Raw genomic sequence first — 24,266 nt, forward strand, 5'->3', positions numbered from 1 at the left:
GTTGTAGTGGGGACAGTAACATTATTACTTTCAAAGATTTTTTTTTATATATTTACATTTTTATGTTTAGCTCGCAATAATATTATTTAAAAGTATGCATTAAGGTGTCTGTAATAGAATAGACATGGCAAAAAAGAATGTAGACATTAATAAATACCTTTCTATAGCTTTACAATGGTGGGGGAGTGTTTTGAAGCGCGGTGGCTTCAAAACAGCGCCCCCTGTCAGACATCTAGTGTAACTATAAATCATTGGTAGTTATGCTTTTGAAGCTAGCTAATTGTTACCTCTCTTCTCCCCATAGGGATGGCTGAGCCGTTGTGCTCCAGTTTCTACCACCAGCACTGCGCTTAAGGAACAAAATAAACACCTTCGCCCTCCTGCTGCCAAGACAGACACACACCACCATGTACAGCGTGGAGGACCTCCTCATTTCTCACGGATACAAACTTCCCAAGACAAGCATCCCCTGCCCCTCTTCAACTTCATCCGCCACCGCGCCTTACGAGAAGCAGCGCCACGCCGCCGCCGATTGCCACCGTGAAATCCCAGCAGCAGAGAACCAGAGATCTGGTCGTGGTGGATCACTGAACGGGAATGAACAGGCGGGAGACAGAGGGGCCTGCGTCTTCAGCAGCAGCAGGCAGGCACTACTGGCGAAGGGCTACCCCGGCAGCTGCGACAATGAGAGCGGCGGGGAAAGGAACCAAAGGAGAAAAGAAGCTGTCAGCGGTAACCTAGGTGACAGCCTCGCACAGCCCCTGGGCGATTCTCTCGCCACGGATAGCGGGTGAGTTTTTTTTCTCTTTCTCTCTCTTTTGAGATCCCCACCATACCTTCCCTCCCTTTTTTTTGTTTTGCCGGGCCCTTCGGCATTGCATGCAAAGCCAAGCCAATCAGTCTACACTGCGCAAGAGGATGTGTTTTCTTTCTTTCCGTTTCCTTCCAGAGCTGCAGAACGAACACTGAGACTGCTGCACCACTTCCTTGTCTTTCCAGATGCTGCGGTACAATGAAGTTTGTGCTCCAAATGCCACACTGTTCCCTATATAGTACACTACTTATAGGGATTAGGGTTCCATTTGGTCAAAAGACGTGCACTGTATAAGACAGTGGTCACCAACCTTTTCTGAGTCAAGATCACTTTCCCAGTCAAAAAGCAAGACGAGATCTACCACTCAGATAAAAAAAAATTCAACATGACTTCAAAAATGTAACATTTAACCTATTAAAAACTATTCTGTAGGATTGAGGTTTGTGCAGTAGGTCTAAAACATTATCATAGCATATAGGCAAATGCCTGTCCAGCCAATATTGTTATTCTCAGGCCATATTTCAAAACTCGAGCTTTGATAACAAAATAGATCAGTTGGTGTAGCACTTGCGAGGCACTGTGGAGCATAAATTGAAATAATTTGCTTGTTTATTTCACTGGACTGATGGTACCTGCATCTGATGGTCATGGTGCTTTCAAGACAACTGGGAACTTGAAAAAAAGAGAGAGGTCAAATCATGGCGTCAGTGATCATCAGGTTGGAAAGTTGGCAGTCTAGAAAGATGCCAGAGTTTCCTACTTGAATTTCCGAGTTCAAAAAGACGTTCTCAGTCGGATCCCCCCCCCCCCCCCCCCCGAGTTCTCAGTTGTCTTGAATGCACTGAAGTTGGAGATTTCCATTTGTTTTGAACACAGCATTAGTCTCAGCGGAGGGAGGGGGAGAGCAGCAGAGGGTCTGCCTCTCACAGTACCTGCTCTCTCCTTCCTTTTCTCTGGCGAGACTGACCAGAGAGAGAGGGGAAATCATCTTCCACTTGATGGCAAAACCCCAGTCGCACCGCATCTACCTCATGCACAAATTCATATTGTTCCTATGACCAGAGAAATAAAGACACTATCGATACACTTGGCTACTCATTCAACTGGAAGTAGGGAGCAGCACGTTTTATGTTTTGTAATAGTGCCATATAAAAACGTAGACATGAACTCACTCATAAAAACCGCAGTTCTTTGGAGTGTTCTTTGACAGTCTCTCTCTGGTTATGGTTTTAAAAGTGATGAAATCTCACGTAGGCTAGTATAAACTTTGCCGTGGCTGGTGTCGTGGATGCTGTAGGCGTGATGATTTGAGCGCAGTAGGGGCACTCGATTTAGCTACAGCTCTTCCAGGCTGCCGGGTAGGTGGAGTTTGTCTTTTCAGACAATTGAAATTGTTCAAAATGGGAACACTTTGCCCACCCGGTGCGCAGGGCTTCTGAATAAAGCTAACAGGGCAAAACACAAATAAACATTTCCAAAAGGGGTGCAAGCGTTTGTCATTAGCTTTTCTATAGAAATGTTTGGATGATCGACTAAGAATGGCTAGACCGGTTGGTGACCACTGATATAGGGAGTAAGGTGCCATTTGTAATGACACCATGATGGATGATACTGTATACAGGGTTATCCTCCAATTGATTTAGTATTCGTCAATAGACTCTTCAGTCTTTAGTACCTACAGTATGGTTGTTCAGATAGGCTACTATAGATCTATATGTAGCCTCATAGTTACATGAAACTGCATAAAGCTCACAATAGATTATATTATAGCCCTCCCTGAATTTCACTTCGTTACTACTCTAGGTTACTGATATTTAGGCTGCGTCCCAAGTGGCACACTATTCCCTATATAGTGCCCTAGCTGGCATCCCAAGTGGCACACTATTCCCTATATAGTGCCCTAGGGCTCGTAGTGAGCTGTATAGGGAGCCATTAGGGACACTACTCTGACTGCTGTCCATTGGACTGGGTGCATGCCTTAATGTGTAGATAATCAGGTGCATCACACAGCCTGAAGGCCACTCTTTTTGCATTAGATTTTTTTAGGATCATTATTACACAATTACATTAAATCCAATTTCTGGTCCTCCGAAAGGGGCGGTGAAAAAGTAGGAAGTAGCCCATATATTGTGTCAAGTTTTTCTGAGTACTCGGTTCAGAATATATCCCAGAACTTGGTTTGGAAATAAATTAGTTTATTTTTAGATTAATTTACATTTTACAAGCCCCACTGTAGCCAAGTCTCCTGCCAGTAGCCAAGTCTCCTGAATTGGATTGAATGGATAAGAAATAGGAATATGAGGTGGTCTGTCACTCTGCATATGGTCACATCACGTGATGGGGAACTGGCATTTATAAACAAGTCAATCATTTCTTGCTCAGACTTGAAGCGCGCTTAGCAGTGGTAGCAGGGGCAGACAGGCAGTGCCTTTTCCCTACATAGTGCACTACTTTTAACCAGAGAGCCTTATGAACCTTGGTGAAAAGTAGTGCACTATATAGGGAATAGGATGCCATTTGGGACGATTCCCAGCTTTCTGAATTAAGGTCAGCGTGTGTTTTAATATGCAGATCATATTGCAGCAGCCGTACATTTTAATGGTATCTTCAAGGGAGTTGAGAGCCTCTGACTCAAACACTTCCATCAGATATGTGTGCTGTCTGGCTCTCCCCTCTTGGGTTGGAGATGGACAGTTGTAGATTCCTACGGCAATGTCCAAAATGACACCCTATTCCCTATATAGTGCACTACTTAGGACCAGAGTCATATAGGCGAATCGGGGGTCATGTGGGATGCAGTACCTCTTCACCCCCAAAGCCAAAACATCAGCTTAGAGGCTAGCCAGAGATACCAGCATTTTAAATGTCACAATTATCAATATGTTTTGATGTTATTGTAAATATTACATTTTTTATATTAATGAATTAATATTGTGTACTGAATTGTGCATTCTTCTCTTTCCAGGTTCTATGATGCGCCCAGCTTAACCTATTCTGAGCAGGTCGAGAGAAGAGAGCAGTTGGATGAGAGGGATGTCTTCTACTGGAGGAGGAGAGGCCAGGACTTCAGTGTCCTCCTGGATTACGCCGACGGCCGGGAGCTGAGAGCATCCGCTGGCTTTCTGAAGGCCTCTGAGGCGGCATGGCGACCACAGGCCCTGATCGCAGAGGACCATAGGGGAGAGAGGGAGAAGCTGCAGCAACAGAAGCAGCTATGGGAAGACACCTCCATCTCCTGGCTGAGAGAGGCCGATGCGGCTCCTAGACAGTTAAGGGTAGTGACTGGGGTGACTGGGGAGCGGAAGTGCCAGAGCCTGGGCACAGAGGAGTGGAAGCCTGCGGTGGGGCTGGGGAGGCAGCTGTCGGATGGGGAGGGCGAGAGGTGGGCTCAGGAGCGGCAGCACCGCCTGAGGACTCAAGAGAGCACTGGTTCTATCCTCCCCAGAACCAGAAGGATGTCCCAGTCCCTCCCCAGAGTGTTGTCACCTGCTGGAGCTACTGAACACGCAAACACACTGTCCAGTTTGGTCAGTTTCCAGCTTCGACCAGGCCAGGTTGATAGACAGAGAGTGAACAGCACCGTATTTTCCGGGCCTTATAGTCGGTATTACCACAGTGCCGCAGTCAGCAGGGACCGGTGGGCCAGAAACAGTTGGCAAAGCGTCGGACATGTTGCACTTTTACCAAAGCCCAGGTTCAGCAGGCCTGTCAAGCCTCCATCATACGAAATACACCAGCAGACTAGGGGTAGCCAGGAGATGCTCGCTGTAGCTGTAATAGATCAGCAGGGAGGGTCCAAACAACCGAAAGACAACAGGCCTGTCTATTACCCACGGGGTGGAGAATTGCAAAGACAAGACTATTTTGCACAACACTCTGCTATCTTTGGCATGGAGCCCCCCGGTTATATCCCACCCCCGTCTTATAAGAGAGCCCTGCCCCCAATCAGGGGAGGACCAATCAACCGCAACGAAGTGGCAAACTATAAGTGGAGGGGGGAGGTGAAGATACAGATGCACATGCCTATGAGCTCAGAGGCGGGAAAGTGGTTTTCCGGACAGACAGGAGGGTCGTGGCTGGAACACTACGGGGATCGGGGTATACCCTACAGGAAACAGGTTAACGCTAACCCAAACCTTAACCCTGGATACACCGAGGAGCATCTGGGTCATGTTCACTATTTACCCTTTGATGATCCGCGAGTGAGACAAATCTCAGGAGGGCCTGGCGGAAATTCTCTTACTGCCACTGACAAGTTTATCCGAAACATGAAGAAAGAGACTCCCTGCGCTAAGGTTTTAGGACAATCTACACACGATAGTGCCTTCCCCCCCCCACAGGGGCTCTCTCTCAATAACGACTGCCGCAAGACATCTCTCAATGACAACAACGGTGGTAGTAGTACTAGATGGTGCAACAGGGGTTTAATAAACAAAGGAAGTGTAGACAGTGTAGCTCCTGATCAGAGCTGTGGTATCTATCCAACAGCTTTTCACATTAGACCTCCTCAGCAACTGATCAGGCATCTGGACCAAGGTCAAGGTGTGTCAGAAACTGTAACTCAAGTGAAAACGTCAGTCAATGAGCCTGACTCCACAGAGAAAGAGAAACCAAGAAAAACTGACTCAGAGAAACCAGAAAAAAATGAGAAAAAGAGTGTAAAACAAAAACTTAGTGAGACAATATTCTGTTTGGTGTCTGTTCATGTCCCTCTAACGCCGGGTGGTACGTCTCGTGATCAAAACAACAACAACGACGAGAAGCCACCAAGCCCAGTCCGGCCACCAAGCCCAGTGGACAGTCGGAGTGAGAACAAAACGGGCCACTTAACAAACCAAAGTTTCCAAAGCACATCTTCAGCAGAGGCTGAGCTGCAAGCACTAACCGGTAGCATAGCGAGCAGCAGATCAAGCAGCAAAATAGTGAGAAAGATCCCTACAAAACCCCCCAAAATAAACCATCACAAGGAGCTGAAACTCTCAGGTGCCTGGCCTGGGAACCAATACCGGGACCAGGAGACCCAAACTAGCCCAGAAGCCCGAAAGCCTCAGCATCCCCCTCCTCCAGGCACTGAAAACAAGGAAGCACAAGACCCTCACGTCCCTGCCCCAGGCTCCTCTGACATCATCACCCAAGATCCCAGCGGTGTGGGCAATACTGCATTCAGCTGTCCTATAAAAGGGGTGAAGAGCCTGAAACCATCCAGCAACAGCGCCTTTTCCAGGACGGCCACTTTCTCCATTTCCAGCCAGCTGATCAAGAGCACAGCTCAGCCGCCAGCAGTGCCACCACCACCACCACCACCACCCTCAGGAAACGCGATGGAGGCCAAACCAGCAGCGACCTGCAGTGGGCAGGAAGCCTTCGGTCAGTTCCTGCTGAAGCCCGTCAGCAGGCGGCCATGGGACGCCATCGAGGAGCTGGAGACTATCAACAAAGAGTTCCAGGATCAGCAGCAGCAGAAGCAGCAGCAGAGCAGCAAGAGGCCCAGTGTTGACCAGTGCATTGAGGACCTCAACGAGGCCTACAAAGACATCCTGGAGCTAGGCACTGCCAGCAATAACATTTCCAACAATAGTGGTGCTGTGCAGATCCCTGAGCGGATCAAGATAAGGCTGGCGGGGGAGGCGGGGCTCAGCAAGCCCAGCAGCCTTAGGCGCAGTATTGAGAGCTGGTCTGTGTCCGTCGACCCGGAGTACGGGGAGGTTAAGAGCGCTTTCTCCAGACCTGCTGAAAGAAAATCTGTGACTTTCAGCAAGCAGCTAAGAGAGGAGCTCCCTGTCCCACCACGCAAGCCTACAGGATTCAGAGAATACAGGGTTGTTTCGAACTTGTCGCAGAGGAGAAGAAGCTGCAGTGGCAGGACAGTGAAGCTAGACCTCCCTTCGCCTTCGGAGACACCACCGCCTTGTCACTTCACCGGCCCTAGTGACTTTACTGACTCTCCTAGTGATCCCAGCAAGACCAGAGACTTCAGTCCAATGACTCCAACAACGCACACTGCAGCCGAAGTCCCCTGGGCAGATAGGCAGCCGATGCAGGACGCCTCCACACTTACGAGTCCCCCTGACTATGAGGACATATGTCAGTCTTTACAAAAGCCCAGAGACTCAGAGGTTAACAAAACGTTCACCGCCATATCTAAACCTGGTGGTGGTAGCTGCGATACAGAGCCTATAGGGGGAGCCTGTTTAGACTCTGCAGAGGAATGCCCCATTTGTAAAAGAGAGCGCGAGAGCCAGATGTCCAGACCAAGTCCAATGTCTCCGCTCCACGAGGAGTCAAGCCCAGACTTATCCGATCAAAGTAGCGCGACGATTGTTGGCGACCGTGACAGTCCACAAGGAGCTGAAACATCTGAAGAACCAGCTGAAGGAGACACAAAGGTATCCTCTGACTCTGGCTCAAATAATTCAGAGGCTCAGACTATATGTTGCGATTGGAGGAAGCAGCTGTCACTCATAGATAAGAAGGTGGAGGGGAGTATCACTGCTGAGAAGACCAAACAAAACCAAGCTCTGGCAGTGGCTGAGGGCATTCCAGAGAATGAATCCATAGAGGAGAGGGCAGCCAGGATATTAGGGATTGATGTACCTGCAGAGTCTTTAGTCACAGGGGAGCAGCGGGTTAGCGAGACGGCAACAGAGAGTAAACCCGCTGCTAGTGAAGATACAGAAAGCAGCAGGGCAAATGAACAGACAGTACAAACACATGTGAGAGATCCAGATTCTGAGGAACTGGACTCTGGAACGGTATCTACAGTGCCTCCTGACAGGCAGGAGGCAAAAGAAAAGGAGACACCACAGGATAACCCAGAGTACATCAGGAGTGCCAAATGGACCCATCTGGGTCGAGAAACTCCAGGTATGCAGGAGTTTCCGCCAGACAGACTACCGCTTTCGGTCCCCATTAACCCTGACCTTAAGCTGTCCCACAGTCTGGAGGGAGAGATGAGGGGCAGAGGACCCTTGCAGCGCGTAGACGCCCTGCAGGATAAGCTGGCTGCATCGCCCAGCCACCGGGTGGCGGTAGAGCGCCGGGCACGGATGAAGGAAGTGGACCCAGTGTCGCGCATGAGATGCCTCAGCATCAGGAGCACAGACTCTGGGGAGGAGGGGGCAGAGACGGAGGGGGAGACCAAGCGTGGCGGTGGGCAAGTGGAAGTGCTCTCCCTACCTGCTTCCTCCCAGAGTGATACTGTGGAAGATAGAGAGGTCTCTGAAGACACAGTGTTGCAAGATGAGGAGGTGTCATCTCTCTCAGGTAGCTACTTCATACATTTGATGTTTTGTTCAAGTATTTTTTCTGTTGAACTGTGTTACATGTTATTCTGAATACAAGTGTTTCATCGAGTTAATAATGTAATATTTGTTACACATTTGTGCTTCATTTTCACTGCAAAATACACTACATGACCAGAAGTATGTGGATACCTGCTCATCGAACCTCTAATTTCAAAATCATGGGTTTTAATATGGAGTTGATTCCCCCCACCCCCCCTTGCTGCTATAACAGCCTCCACTCATCTGGGTAGGCTTTTCACTAGATGCTGGAACATTGCTGCGGGGACTTGCTTCCATTCAGCCACAAGAGCACTGATGTTTGGCGATTAGGCCTGCAGGCCTGGCTTGCAGCCGGTGTTCCAATTCATCCCAAAGGTGTTCGATGGGGTTGAGGTCAGGGCTCTGTGCAAGCCATTCAAGTTCTTCCACACCGATCTCGACAAACCATATCTGTATGGACCTCGCTTTGTGCACAGGGGCATTGTCATGCTGAAACAGGAAAGGGCCTTCCACAAACTGTTGCCACAAAGTTGGAAGCACAGAATCATCTAGAATGTCATTGTTTGCTGTAGCATTTAGATTTCCCTTGACTGGAACTAAGGGGCCTAGCCTGAACCATGAAAACCAGCCCCAGATCATTATTCCTCCTCCGCCAAACTTTACAGTTGGCACTATGCATTCGGGCAGGTAGCGTTCTCCTGGCATCCGCCAAACCCAGATTAGTTCGTCGGACTGCCAGATGGTGAAGCTTGATTCATCACCCCAGAGAACGCGTTTCCATTGCTCCAGAATCCCATGGCGGCGAGCTTTACACCACTCTAGCCGAAGCTTGGCATTGCGCATGGTAATCTTATGCTTGTGTGCGGCTGATCTTCAGCACTCGCCGGTCCCGTTCTGTGAGCTTGTGTGGCCTATCACTTCGCGGATGAGCCACTTTCCACAATAACAGCACTTCAGTTAATCAGGGCAGCTATAGCAGGGCAGAAATTTGGCAAACTGACTTGTTGGAAAGGTGACATCCTATGACGGTGCCATGTTGAATGTCACTGAGATCATTCTACTGACAATGTTTGTCTATAGAGATTTAATGGCCCTGTGCTCGATTTTATACACCTGTCAGCAACAGGTGTGGCTTTATACACATACATTTGTGTATATAGTGTATAGCAACACAAACATTGTTTGGCAATGACTTAATGTTTTGTTATTATTATTTGAGTGTTTAGTTTTACCTAGTGTTATTTTATGAGGCAAGCATTTCAAGCAGTGAAACTCTGGCTGTTACTATGGAGTCTTTCCACAAGAGGGGGATATTGTGCTTAGATATAACACTTCAAAACTAGAGACCTGCACAGGTCAGTTTTTTGGAGCCGCCCCCACCCTGTGCCGGCCACATCAAGTCTGAGCCCCATCTGACATCAGGACAGATTCTTTTCCACAAGCCCATCCACCCACATAGAATTGTTCTGAGAGCCGATCCGTGACCCGCCAAATCACATGCATTTATTTCATTGTTTTTACGACAACAGCGTAGTAGGTAGGCTTTAAGGCTATTCCCATTCCCTTCATGAATTAATTTGTCTGCATGTCTATTCAACATTTGGATAAAAGGAAACCTTGCCATGAATTAAGAATAATAACATCTTATTTTCACAATGGGATGGTCAAATCCCTTTGAAAATAAGCCTTCTAATTAGCCTTCTTCTTACCTAATGAAAGCCTATTGCCGACAGAACAAAACAATAGTTGTATATTCAATATTGTTTAGCTAATCAAGTAGTTTAATTTAAACTAATTAAACAATTCCCAAACTCTATAGGCTGCAGATTCATTTAGTAGGGGCATTTGCATCTCAAAGGACCCATCAGCACCAACATATGAAGTTCATAGGAGCATGTCAAATGAAAGCTGAGAGTCTATTTTTTAATATTAATTAAGACATATATACATTTCCATCCTAAAAATTAGGATTAAGCAAAGGCTTTGAATTCTGGTCTAACAGATGAAAGGGGTCATTTTTTTTTACTGAAATCAAGTTTGCTTATGAGTTAAGTAATTAAAACTCTGCCGTTACCAAATCGGTAGCAGAATGACAGAAATCTGTAACGGAATTACTGCAATTGATTTGGATACAATGAGAAATCATAGTAGTCACAAACCACAGGTTGGTCACCTGCTATAGTCCAACCAAATGTGATATTTTTTGGTGGCGGAGCTCATTAGAATAATAGCCAGTGTGTGAGGGAATCCCCTCCTATTTGAATGGCCTGTGGCCCACGTAAAACCTTTCCCGGTCAGAGGAATAATGGAACCTTACAGAGTTAACTTTATTGCCAAACAGAGGTATGGACATGGAAATGGTTTGAAAGTACAGAGAAAGAGAAAATGATTACTATAAATGTAATAACATGGGTATAAACAGTGCAAAGTAATGCATAGAGTAATGACCACAATAGCTCAAGTAGTGATAATGATAAATAGAACAAAGAACTGTAGAAATGTAAACAAACATGTTACCTGAACAGTAATAACATTACAGGGAATAGATAATAGCAACTGCTACTAACAGTAACAGTAAACACACACAAATCTCAACCGTAACAACAATAAACACTACCCACTTCTACCCACGCATTCCATGAACACACTGCCATAAATCCACCTCTTATCTGTGCTGAAGGAAAATCATCCGGACTGGGTCCATTTCTGGGGATGCAAGAGCATGCATCGGGCCTGATTAGACAGTGCAGGACCAGCTAGATGTCCTTTGCCAATCAGAGGTTGTATGATCAGCTCATGTACAGAGTGTGGGGCAAGTGGTCACCAGCTGATTGGCTAAGACCACAGGGCTGAACACTGAACAATATTTCCTCACATGAGAGCCAGACTCAGCAGAGCCAAACAAACAATTGCGCACAAAAAAACTGTAAATTAAAGTGTGCTGCAACGCCCTCAGCAGGGGGGGATTCTCTACACAAGAGTGTGGAGTAATACCTACAAATGCTAAAGGATATTGCATATTTCTATCTTTGTGTGTCTATTCAGGATACATCTATATTAATAGAATGATATGCATAATTATGGATAACACTTTCTGTACAGTACAGATCAGGGACCTGATTACCGTAATTCCATTTCCGGATGTAAATCCACTTCACACCTACTTGTAGTTCAATAACCAAAATATTTTTCTTACTCAAGGTGTCATGTCATAGCTGACACCCCATTCTTTCTGCAGACATCTTTGAATCTCCTTCTCCACAATGACTCCAAAATCCTTCCAAACCGGGCATTTCACTCAGACACCACCTGTTTCCACTAAGGTGTATTTCGGCGTTATAACCTTTCTTTTGATTGATTCTGTTACGTTAGCCATTTTCGCGTAAGTGAGGAGTCAGGGAAAATAAACTTGGCTATGTATTGTTGTGTGGCGAAAGGGAACATAAGCCCTGCACGTGGACAGCACCACACAAATAGGCTCCCAGCAAACATGTCCACATTGGCACGATGTGACCCAATGCGGGCTAAAATATTGACCCCATGTAGGCTGCCAACACTGGGCCAATGCGCTTTTCTATTTAATAGGAATTTTATAATTTATTAACAACTTAATTCAATGCATAAATGTAATAATTTTCAAGCCCTGAATGTACTTGGGGAAAGTGATACATTGTATCAGAAAGACACCCAAGTTGTTACTATCATACATATATTTTTACATGAGAAACTTAAGTTTCTCATGTCACATGCACTTATTTAGGTATTTTTTAAAGACTTCATCATTGGTAGTGTACAAGATTATTTTTTTTAAAACTTTCACACAACAGAACACTTAGCTGCAATATGTTACTTTTTGGGTGACCTGACCAATATAACATAGAAATGTGTGTTATAGATCTGTAATTCTCATTGTAAGCAAGTGTGCACCATTTCTTTGCTTCCTAATGTTACGTTTTGTTTTTGCGTCTTTTACTTTTGTACACCAGCTGAAAATACAATATTTTTGTTTATGGAAAATATGTTTCACAGCAGTTTAGATGGTACAAGGATTCTCTACACTATACTTGCTTTTTTTGTTACATAAAATTAGGCAAACTATTTGGATTTTAGCAACCAGGAAATGGCAGAGTGATTTTCTTTTAACTGGAATGACACTCAGTAATGGTTGCAAAAAAAGAACTGTGCGCAAACCACACACAAAGATATTCAAATGAGCCCCCGCCTGGTGTGGGCTGGCCCCTGTTGGGCTTGGTGTGGGCTGGCCCCAGTTGGGCTTGTTGTGGGCTGGCCCCTGTTGGGCTTGGTGTGGGCTGGCCCTGTTGGGCTTGGTGTGGGCTGTTGTAGGCTAGCCTGTGTTGGGCTGTTGTGGGTTTGGTGTAGGCTAGTCCACTTTGAGCTTGGTGTGGCTGGCCCACCATGGGCTGGTGTGGGCTAGTCTGTGTTGTGCTGGTGTAGGCTAGCCCAAGTTGGGATGATATGGGTAGCTTGTTTTGGGCTTGGTGTGGGCTGGCCATGCGCACCGAATTCCCACATGGGGCCAATGGGGTCATGTTTGCCGGTCTACTAATGGAGAGTTCCATGCTAACTTCCCTCCCTCGCTGAGTGGCTGGTAACCTAAGCCTAGGCTATGTCTGCCTCACCACTCACATAGCCTAATGGAATACACAACAAAATATATATATTATCTTCAGTGGTGAATCGTGACTATAGGACCTAGGCGTTCAGAGGGACCAAAATCTTCCAATACGTTGTATAAATAAAAACAAATCTAGTAAATAACAGAAGACATCACTTAATGCACCCGACATGATATCTTCTGTAGTCGGGACCATTCTAGTGATGTGTTTGATTCATTCATAACGTGATAAAAAATATCAAAAGGTGACAGGCTCATGGTGCTAAAAGGACAGCGACCGTAATACCTGTGCACTCCATGGCACTGAAGGAGAGACCATTTTGGTCAAACACATACATGGCTCACAAACAGGCAATAGCAGTCACACACAGCACCAAATAATGTTCAAGATTATGCATCCCATTCACTCCAGTTGGCCCCATGAAATCATACCAATACAAAAGCACAATCATTTCACGTCCAAAATTAAATTAACAAACCAACTATGACTTCCCATTGCAAATATATTTTATCACGTTCATTGCACTAACTGGTGATCTGAAGTTTAAAATGCAACAATATTTCACAGTAATTCTTTTCAAAGAGATAGCTAACAGCAAGCAATCGGCAACAAAAATATGTGCCACTCACCAGATGATCATTTGTAAACTAAGTTTGAATGTTAGTGTTGAAATAGCTGATGCTAACAAATTAGCAACATCCACCTTGAAGTTGATAACAGCTGCTGCAGCTGCCATCGTCACTCTACTACAACACAAACTAGTTAACGTTACAGGCTGACAACGTTACATGTGCTGCAAAATAAATGGACACATACAAGTTGTTCAATAATTTCAGCCACACTGCTCTCACGTGTCAACGAGCGTCTGCATAGTCAGGCGCTGAAATAGAACTTGGTTCCATTTTTTATGATTGACGCACTGCAAGTACCGTCTCTCCCATCTTGGTTTTTAGGAGCTGTAACATGCGCTGAGAGTCGGGAAACAAGTTCAGGGAGTTACTAATATAATGAATAGCCGAACCATGACCAACGCACAGCCATGAAACTGAAACAGAAACAATGGCGCCTGGGGAAGGAACCAAAGGGAGTGGCATATATAGGGAAGGTAATCAGGGACGTGATTAGAGTCTAGGTGAGTGTAACGATGCTGACAGGTGTGCGCCATAACGAGGCGGGAGAGTGAGCACAAGCGACAGGAGCATATACCCACGTGGGTAATTGAAAGATGAACTGAGGTCCACACTCCAGTCCAGTTGTTGGCGGTAATGCACCTTAAAGTTGGTTGCCAACCGCCATATAAAGTCCATAGATGAAGAAGAAGACTGAAGGAGGCGAGGTTACTAGAAACGAACTAGGTTTCCCATTTTATCTGTGGATTAATTGTCGGAGTAGAGAATACACTATTTTGTGTGACTCAAAATGGGTCGATATTCTACAAAGATCCAGCAAAAGAAGGATCTTGTAGATTTCAGGTAAAATAACAACAAAATGTTTATATCCCAGGACAAATGATCAAGCAACAGCAAGCTAGCTAGCTGAATGTCCATGAATGTTTCAGAAGTGTTTCGACCTGTCCCCAAATTAATATAGTTGGTTCAGAATTAGTTTTGATATTTCAAACTGCGTGTCCTGATGGACAAAATCAACATGCGAGATGGCACAAGCGGGCGCATGCGCGTGCCCGATGTAGTCAGCATGTTATCGTTGGAAGACTACTGCTTGCGACACTGATTATTTTCTCCTGCATGCTCTTACATTTGACATTTTTGTCATTTAGCAGACGCTCTTATGCAGAGCGACTTACAGTAGTGAGTTTTATGGCCGAATACAACCTATTAGTGTATTGCCGCCACCTACTGTATTTGCTGTTTATCAGCCTGCTATTCTGTATTATACATTACCTCTTGTGCTCTGACTAATGAGGTGTGTAGGCCTTGGAGAAGTCCTAGACATGTCACAGCAACAACAAAAAAACGGTCCCACTCATTGCAAGTATAAATGTGATTGGTTCATTCGACTGTCACTCCAAAATTCTGCTCTAATACAGTTGAATGGCAGAGGCCTTCTGTCCAGCTTCTGAAGGCCTAGCCAATGGCTGGCAGAGCAAGCTAGATTTTTCTACCCAGAGACCACAAAATAAAATCCGTACTGGATTTTTTCTATTCAGTATTAACCCTTCTCTTTCCAACACAAATTGAGGAGATTAAATCAGAAAATGATTACAATTATTGTAAAATGAAATAAAAAAAAATATATATATATATATAATATTTATACATTTTTATAAATCCTTAGGCCTTCTCTGATGTTCTAGAAGGCCCTGATAGTTCCCCACTGATCTTTATTTAAAATGTTTCCGACCCACAATATAATTGTTCTGAACTGTGAGCCGACTCGCGGGTTGGAAGAATGTTTTCATTCCACCCGCGAGCTGATTTTTTTGGTAGGTCAACCGCGGGTAACCATGGTTATCCGACCCAATGCAGGACTCTCTTCAAACCTACCACCACACACAACTGATATATAATTATTTTAATACATTTTCCAGACATTTTTGATCAGTGGCATGTCAAGCATGTCAAGAGGGTGGCCCAGGGTGGCCACTAACACTACTAACACAGAGGGGTGCTGTTTGCCACACTCGGATGAAATAGATTCAGCCTCTTGCGAATTGAAAGAAAATTCTGAAACACTGATAGACACAAATGAGAAATCAATTGATAAGTTTGTTTCTTTTTTTATTGCTAACATTTTTGGGTAAGCCTGACTGTGGCATCCATAAATGCACATCACTTTGTAGGCTGAATGTCATTACACAGTGTTTGTAATAGATTCCATTCAAATGGCGGATGCACAGTGCACTGTTTGGATGCTGGACTTATTTTGGAGTAAACAAACGTGCGCAGGTACCTACTTATCCTACTATTGAAGTGATTTGTTTGACAATCAGATTTAAACACCACGACATGTCTTTACTATAAAGCCTTGCATACATACTGTAGGAGGTCCCATTAAAAAAAAACAGAGACCCAGGGCCTTCCGAGTGGCACAGCGGTCTAAGGCACTGATCAGTGCTAGAGGCATCACTACAGATCCAGGTTTGATCCTGGGCTGTGTCGCAGCCGGCCGCGACCGGGAGACCCGTGAGGCGGCACATAATTAGCCCAGCGTCGTACGGGTTAGGGGAGGATATTCCCGGCTGGGATGTCCTTGTTCCATCACGCTCTAGCAGGCACATCCACACATTGGTGCGGTTAAGCGAGCAGTGTTTCAAGAAGCAGTGCGGCTTGGCGAGGTCGGATTTTGGAGGATGCATGGCTCTCGACCTTCGCCTCTCCCGAGTCTGCACGGGAATTGCAGCGATGGGACAAGACTGTAACTACCAATTGGGGAGAAAAAAGGGTACCAAAAAAATTAACAGAGACCCTCGAATGTCACGGTTTAATTTGCACATTTTGAATGGACCTTTCGAGTGAATTTTCTGCTGTATGTTAATACCCTTATATAAAATTCTGACCTTGAATGCAAATACTGCATCAAGAGTTTTGGAATTGATTCATTTGAACAGGGAAATGTACCAAACCTAAGCTGAAGCATTTAATGCATTGATAATCATAATTAAATAGAACAAATCCACCTTGCATCGATTAAGGTTCAACATTTTATGCCCCCTCCCTAAACTTGGACTGTGCCTCACCTTGGCCACCTCATTCTAAATTGTCTGGACACGCCACTGCACATGATATAAGGTGCATCCCAAATGGCACCCAATTCCCTATGTTGTGTACTATTTTTGACCAGGGCCCATAGGGCTTTGGTCAAATGTAGTGCACTATATAGGGAATATGGTGCCATTTTTAACGCACACATATTTACTCTAAATGATTAAATGTATCCCTTCTTTCTTTGTATTATACCAGAGGCCTACGACCCAAGCGGAGTGGAGAAAGTGTAGAGCGACTGAGACGCCCATCATCTTTTTCCATCGGAGGTTTAGATCCCTCCAACACTGTGACCTGGCAGCCCACTAGAATGCCTTCATCTTATCCCAACACAGAAATGGCCTTCTTCTCCGACAAGAGCATTGTGTACACCCTCAACCTCGGCGTTGTTGAGTACTATGAGTACCAAGTGTCCCACTGCCAAAAGGGAGGTGTTCCCCCACCTAGGGGTAGCTTCCAACTAACCCCCCTCCTCCCCTTTACCTCCCCTCAACCCATCCTCTAATTGTGTTTCTACTAGGATGCGGCCCAAATGGCACCCTACTTCCTATGTAGTGCACAACTTTTTTAACCCTACTTCCAATGTAGTGCACTACTTTTGACCAGGTCCCTTTTTGACCAGGGCCCAGAAAGCAGTGCACTACATAGGGAATAGGGTGCCATTTCAGACTGAATTCCAGTCTTCTGGTAGTGGCTTGTCTCCTTTCTTATTCTACCCTCCTAGATTATTTTCATTGGCAGACATTATGCAATTCTGTCAAGCGTATAACAACTTCAAGTATGTTGAAATTGAATACAGTTAGTTGACTCATCGTTAACATGCTGTATGATTCTGTTTGTTTATGGGCGAGCTGTTTAGATATAAATGTAAGTACTTGTGTTTTACACAATGGATACATAGGGAGAATATTCATCATAAAAGCTGTTCCATTACATTCAGTGTCGATTACACCAAAATAGTTACATTGTATTGTTATTATGGAGAGTTGAGAAGAAATATATTATATTGGACGACAATGTCTTTGGCTCGAGAACTGTTTTCTTTTTCAGATTAATCCATCAATCCATCAGTCTACTATTACTGTGATACACTGTGGCCTGTCTGTATCGTCGCTTTCCTGCATACTGTAATCATAACCCATAAAGCTCTTCAATGAAGAGTCACTCTATACCTACCTATGTGGCATAATGGTAAATCAGTGATACTGTATGTATTCTGAGGCATTGGTTCTACATTATGGGGGGAAGGGAGTTGACTAGCCTGAGTGTCAGTATATTTGTGCTATCATGTCACTCATTGGCTTTCAGGGTTGGGATCAATTCCATTTAAATTCCAGTCTATTCAGAAAGTAAACAAAATGTTTAAAAAAAAAAAAAGTGTTAAAAATCATTTCAGTGTACTTCCTGAATTGACTGGAATTGAAAAGAAATTGACCCCAACCCTGTTGAATTGACAATGAGCATTGGACTTGTCAAGAGCACAAACAAATCTGTATCCAGATGTGCATGTATAAGCTGGGTCAGGATATATAAGACCATTCTGGGTAGTTAACTTAAATGTTGTAAAAAATCTGGTGTATAGCTCGATTTCCCAGGTCATTTCAGGAAGCAATAATGGCATGGAGTGTGGCAGTTTGAGTTGTAAACAAGAATTATATGGACAAGATAGAGCAATATTGTCATACAAACAGCTGTGGCTTAGTCAGTGGAGCTGGGAACCATTGTCAGGAATCTCGTTGTATACGTACCCAAATTCCTCCCTATTCCCTATATAGTGCAATACTTTTGACCAGAGCCCAATGAGTCATGGTCAAAAGTAGTGCACAAAATAGTCAATGGGGTGCCATTTGGGATGTAACACTTCCCGCAGCAAAATGGAAATGTGTCAGAGTATACTGGGTGTGGGTGGGTGCTTATTTCATTGAAAATATCAGTGGCCATACTTGTGTATCATGTGAAGAAACTACGGCAGTGTCTGAAATGACACTATTCACTATATAGTGCACTACCTTCGACCAGGACCTATAGGGCTCTGGTAAAAAGTAGTGCACTATAGGGAATATGGTGCCATTTCAGACGCAGCCTACATTTCACTGAATATTTATTTTTGTTATCATTGAATTGTTAATCAGTTTGCATAATGTACAAAATAAAGTATATTTTAAATATTTTAAGAGGTATTTTGTATTTAACCATTATAGTTTATTTCTGCATACTTTGATCACAAGTTGAAAGTATCATAATGTCTGTACAGTACCATAATGAGAGTATATAATTTTCTAGTGCAAAAAAAAACATTTAAGAAAATAGATTGACATAAAGAAGGATGACCTAACAAGCAAAGCTGTGTGCAGTGTGCCTTGATCACACGTTTGTTCTGTGTAGTGACAAGATGAGGGTTAATCTTCTTTCTGAGTCTTGACTTGATGGGAAAATCTGGTTGTGCCATAAGTTCCTATTTGTAGTGCATTTTCACATGAAAAAACAGTTGAACATTTGATGTTGGGCATTCTTTATTATATTTGATCCATCACAGCTGTGTTCTTCTGTTTATGGTCAGCTGTGACCTGCAGTGTTGTGGTCAATTCCATTTGAATCCCGGAACATAATGCTCAATGCTGGTGTATGGGAAAAAATGTGGAATCAGAATCGTAGTTTCAGTTCACTTCCGGAATTGACCCCAACTCCGCTGACCTGTCTTATTTTTTTTTATTTTTATGTCTTCCAAGCCAAGTCACATACTGTTGTTTTGTTGCTGATTCATGGCAACACGTTTACAAATGTAAAATAAATCCATTATTTTATTAATGCAACTTAACATTTCTTTATACATTGAGCGACGTTTGAGTTTCAGACAGCTGTCAATGATACAATGGTTAGGGAAGGGTGTATAATGCTTCGATAAAGGTGCACGTTAATGTTGTTTTCCTATTTGTCAAAGGTGAACACATCTACTGCTCAATCCCAGTTTTATAACGTACACTTTAATGTAGCATTATTGCGGCTGTAGTATTTAATTGACTTAGAACTTTATGCTACTCTTAATATATCTGACCAACAATCCCAGTTTTATAACGTACACTTTAATGTAGCATTATTGCGGCTGTAGTATTTAATTGACTTAGAACTTTATGCTACTCTTAATATATCTGACCAACATATTTTAAAAAATGTAATAATCTTGGCACCTAAGGCAATTGTGTGCATTACATTATACTTAAGGCAATGCCAAATAATTACTAATTGCACACTGTTACATCATTTTAGGTGTCACAAACAACTTATTCTGGTTCTGCGACTTCTTAAGCCTGAAAGGTAGCAATGTTGACTGCATACTTAAATAGTGACTGCCCTTCACTTACTTTTCTCTGCCTGAGTCATTCAAAAATGAGGAGAACCGTGCAGTTAGTCCAACATAATACAGGCTTCTTAAATGCACAACTCTCACACAAAACAACTATAGGCAGAGCAAGAGAACTCAGTAGTGTGTTTATCTGTTCAGTCCATTGATCAATATCATTGCTCAGTATCACATGTAAAGCAACCAAGCATTTGGTCTGAACGAAGTACCATTTTCAAGACTTTTGCTTGATGATAATGAAGGCCTCAGTCTAAAGAAGGAAACTGACCCTCGATCATGCCACTAAAATGGCCATTACAGAGCATAGCTAGGCCCGATGAATTGGCATGCCAGATGAAGCTAGAACTTAGTGTCATTTGACGTTTTGTACTGCAGGCTATGTGCAACATGAATAATTATGCACACTTGTTGTAATATTTTCTATTTTCATAAGACATTTATTTAAGAGCTTTTTGTACTCACTGACATGTTTTTCTTACATGAAATTCTTTTGTTGCATACAGTATATTTGCATTTGGTACTCTCCAGTAGTCAAAACGAACGAATGGGCAACCATTATCTTTCAGAATTTTATTTACAAACTATGCCAAGTATTTAAAGGCAATTTTTTGAGTAAAATCCAATGGAAAAACATTCATTTATTTTTCCTTTTAAAGCATTTTATTTGCTTTGTATTGATGAATATGAACATAATACATAGTCAAATGATTGTGCTACTGTTGTATGACACTGCAGTCTGATTCATAAATAAACTCCTTGCATGAAGGTTGTCTTTGTGATCAATCAAACAGTTTTGTTCTAGAGTGTTAGTTCGGATACAAAATCGTGATGTCCTTTTGCCAAACATCAAAACGTTGTACTGTACGCTGTCACGTGCTATTCCCACCCGGAAGCGGGAACTAGGGAATTTTCATCCCAAACTGTCCCACTCACTCTTTAACAGTGACGTTACTGCCCCACAAGCCAGTGTTAACTCTAGAGACCTAAATTCTTGTGTAAATGGTCAGCTGCTCGATTAAGTTCTGGGTCCATACGTTTTAAGAGAAGGGATCAAGAGATGCTAGAACGAGGAGCTCCACCCTCTCTCTTACGTTACGGGCCGAATGTTCCTCCTCTTTTGATATTCGAAAGATGCTAACACCTGCGAAATTGTGATATGTCCAAATAACCAGTGCTAATAAACCTAAACACCGGAACTACACTGCTCGTTATCCCACACATCACGCTCCTTCCCCACAGATTATACTGTACCTTTAATTATGTTTTACATAGATTTGTCCACGAGAGATTAACTCTAGAGGGCTTCTTGTTAGTTTGTTTTTTGGGGCTGAGAGAGGAGATAGCTTTTCCTTCTAACGCAATAGTTTATAAAATATAATAATACTATATAAAATACTAATAACTTCCAGAGTAATGTAGCAAATACAGCAGTTCAGTCAATAGTCAATCAAAGATATTCACTTCTAGTAACCTATAACAACAATTAATCTTGCTATTGGCAGTACACCTACAAACAGTAGCGGCATCGAACACCTTTAGTAAAGACCGACATACAGTACATTCGGAAAGTATTCAGACCTCTTGACTTTTTTTCCATATTTTGTTACGTTATAGCCTTTTTCTAAAATGGATGAAATATTTTTTCCCCCTCATCAATCTACATACAATACCCCATAATGACAAAGTAAAAACTGATTTTTAGAACTGTTTGATAAATTGAGCTCAGGTACATCCTGTTTCCATGGATCATTCTTGAGATATTTCTCCAACTTCATTGGAGTCCACCTGGGGTACATTCAATTGACTGGACATGATTTGGAAAGGCACACACATGTCTATATAAGGTCCCACAGTTGACAGTGCATGTCAGAGCAAAAACCAAGTCATGAGGTCGAAGGAATTGTCTGTAGAGCTCCGAGACAGGATTGCGTCGAGGCACAGATCTGAGGAAGGGTTTCTGCAGCATTGAAGGTCCCCAAGAACATGGTGGCCTTCATCATTCTTAAATGGAAGAAGTTTGGAAACCCTTCATAGAGCTGGCCGCCTGGCCTAACTGAGCAATCTGGGGAGAAGGGACTTGGTCAGGGAGGTGACCAAGAACCAGATGGTCCCTATGACAGAGCTCCAGTTCCCTATCGTGAAGAGATGGGAGAACCTTCCAGAAGGACAACCATCTCTGCAGTACTCCACCAATCAGACCTTTAAGGTAGAGTGGTCAGACAGAAGCCACTCAGTAAAAAGTACACAACAGCCTGCTTGGAGTTTGCCAAAAGGCATCTAAAAGACTCAGACCATGAGGAACAATATTTTCTGGTTGATGAAACCAAGATTGAATTCTTTGGCCTGAATGCCAAGCGTCACTTCAGGAGGAAACCCAACACCATCCCTATGGTGAAGCATAGTGGGGGCAGCATTATGCTGTGCAAATGTTTTTCAGCGGCAGGCACTGGGAGACTAGTCAGGATCGAGGGAAAGATGAACGGAGCAAAGTACAGAGAGACCCTTGATGAAAACCTGCAGACCTGAAAATAGCTGGCAACAACGCTGCCAAGATTGTTGCGTCATACCCAAGAAGACTCGAGGCTGTAACCGCTGCCAAAGGTGTTTCCACAAAGTACTGAGTAAAGGGTCTGAATGCTTACATTTTCAAAAAAAATGCTAAACTTGTTTTGGTTTGTCATTATGGGGTATTGTGTGTAGATTGATTAGTGAAAAAAAACAATTGAATCTAAATGTGCAAAAATTCAAGGGGTCTGAATACTTTCTGAATGCACTATGTATATATATATATATATATATATATATATATATATATATATATATATATATATATATATATATGCATAGTGAATACATTTATTTATTTATATATATATATATTTTTTTTTTGAGAAAGACTACCTAAAAAACTAAGTGAAAATGTCCAAATTATCCAATGGATTATGATAATTTTCTGGTACACAAAGTGGATGTGAACTCCCGACCCGCTCCACTACAGCCCGTCGATGTTAATAGGGACCTGTTCGACCTGCCTTTTCCATGTAGTCCACGATCAGCTCCTTTGTCTTGCTCACCTTGAGGGAGAGGTTGTGGTCCTGGCACCACACGGCCAAGTCTCAGACCTCCTCCCTATAGGCTGTCTCATCGTTGTTGGTGATCAGGCCTGATCTGTTGTGTTGTCAGCAAACTTAATGATGGTGTTGGAGTCGTGTTTGGCCACACAGTCGTGGGTGAACAGTGAGTACAGTAGGGGACTAAGTACACACCCCTGAGGGGCCCCAGAGTTGAGGATCAGCGTGGCAGATGTGTTGTTGCCTACCATTACCACATGGGGGCGGCCCGTCAGGAAGTCCAGGATCCAGTTGCATAGGGAGGTTTTTAGTCCCAGGGTCCTTAGCTTAGTGATGGGCTTCATGGGCACTATGGTGTTGAATGCTGAGCTGTAGTCAATGAACAGCATTCTCACATGGGTGTTCCTTTTGTCCAGATGGGAAAGGACAGTGTGGAGTGCAATTGAGATTGCACCATCTGTGGATCTGTTGGGGCGGTATGCGAATTGGAGTGGATCTAGGGTAATCCGGAAGGATGCTGTTGATGTGAACCATCACCAGCCTTTCAAAGCACTTCATGGCTACCGACATGAGTGCCATGGGGCTGTAATCATTTAGGCAGTTTACCTTTGCTTCCTTGGGCACAGGGACTATGGTGGTCTGCTTGAAAGATATAGGTATAACAGACTCAGTCAGGGATAGGTTCGAAATGTCAGTGAAGACACTTGCCAGTTGGTCTGTGCATGCTTTGAGTACACGTCCTTGTAATCCGTCTGGCCCCACGGCTTTGTGAATGTAGACCTGTTTAAAGGTCTTGCTCACATTGGCTACCGAGAGCGTTATCACACAGTTGTCCAGAACTGCTGGTGCTCTCATGCATGCTTCAGTGTTGCTTGTCTCGAAGAGAGCATAAAAGGCATTTAGCTCGTCTGGTAGGCTTGCATCACTGGGCAGCTCGTGTCTGGGTTTCTCTTTGTTGTCCATATTCGTTTTCAAGCCCTGCCACATCCGTGTCAGAGCCGGTGTAGTAGGATTCAATCTTAATCCTGTATTTCCGCTTCGCTTGTTTGATGGTTCGTCTGAGGGCATAGCGGGATTTATTCTGTGTCAGGATAAGTTTCCTGCTCTTTGAAAGCGGCAGCTCTAGCCTTTAGCTCGATGCGGATGTTGCCTGTAATTCATGGCTTCTGGTTGGGAAATGTACGTACGGTCACAGTGGGGATGATGTTGGCGATGCACTTATTGATGAAGCCGATGACTGTGGTGGTATACTCCTCAATGCCATTGGATGAATCCCATAACATATTCCAGTCTGTGCTAGCAAAACAGTCCTGTATTGTAGCATCCACGTCATCTGACCATTTCCGTATTGTGTGAGTCACTGGTACTTCCTGCCTTA

General features: G+C 43.8%; 1 protein-coding gene across 1 annotated transcript; it reads left to right on the plus strand.

Annotated features, from left to right (window-relative positions):
• Nucleotides 1-250: 250 nt before the first annotated feature.
• LOC110508332 (junctional cadherin 5-associated protein) lies at nt 251-18,630 on the plus strand. The gene is made up of 3 exons (XM_021588775.3): nt 251-790; nt 3,780-8,077; nt 16,655-18,630. Exons 1-3 carry the CDS (start codon nt 408-410, stop codon nt 16,687-16,689), a joined length of 4,716 nt encoding a protein of 1,571 aa, XP_021444450.3. The 5' UTR covers nt 251-407; the 3' UTR covers nt 16,690-18,630.
• The last annotated feature ends 5,636 nt before the right edge of the window (nt 18,631-24,266 follow it).

Source organism: Oncorhynchus mykiss, chromosome 28, assembly GCF_057628025.1.
Source record: "Oncorhynchus mykiss isolate SJ-2025 chromosome 28, ASM5762802v1, whole genome shotgun sequence".
Lineage (NCBI taxonomy): Eukaryota > Metazoa > Chordata > Actinopteri > Salmoniformes > Salmonidae > Oncorhynchus > Oncorhynchus mykiss.

Coding starts and splice junctions, on each gene's coding strand:
- LOC110508332 (XM_021588775.3), top strand. CDS start 408: ATGTACAGCGTGGAGGACCTCCTCATTTCTCACGGATACAAACTTCCC. Junction 791..3,779: donor TCTCTCGCCACGGATAGCGG/GTGAGTTTTTTT, acceptor TTCTCTTTCCAG/GTTCTATGATGCGCCCAGCT. Junction 8,078..16,654: donor GGAGGTGTCATCTCTCTCAG/GTAGCTACTTCA, acceptor GTATTATACCAG/AGGCCTACGACCCAAGCGGA.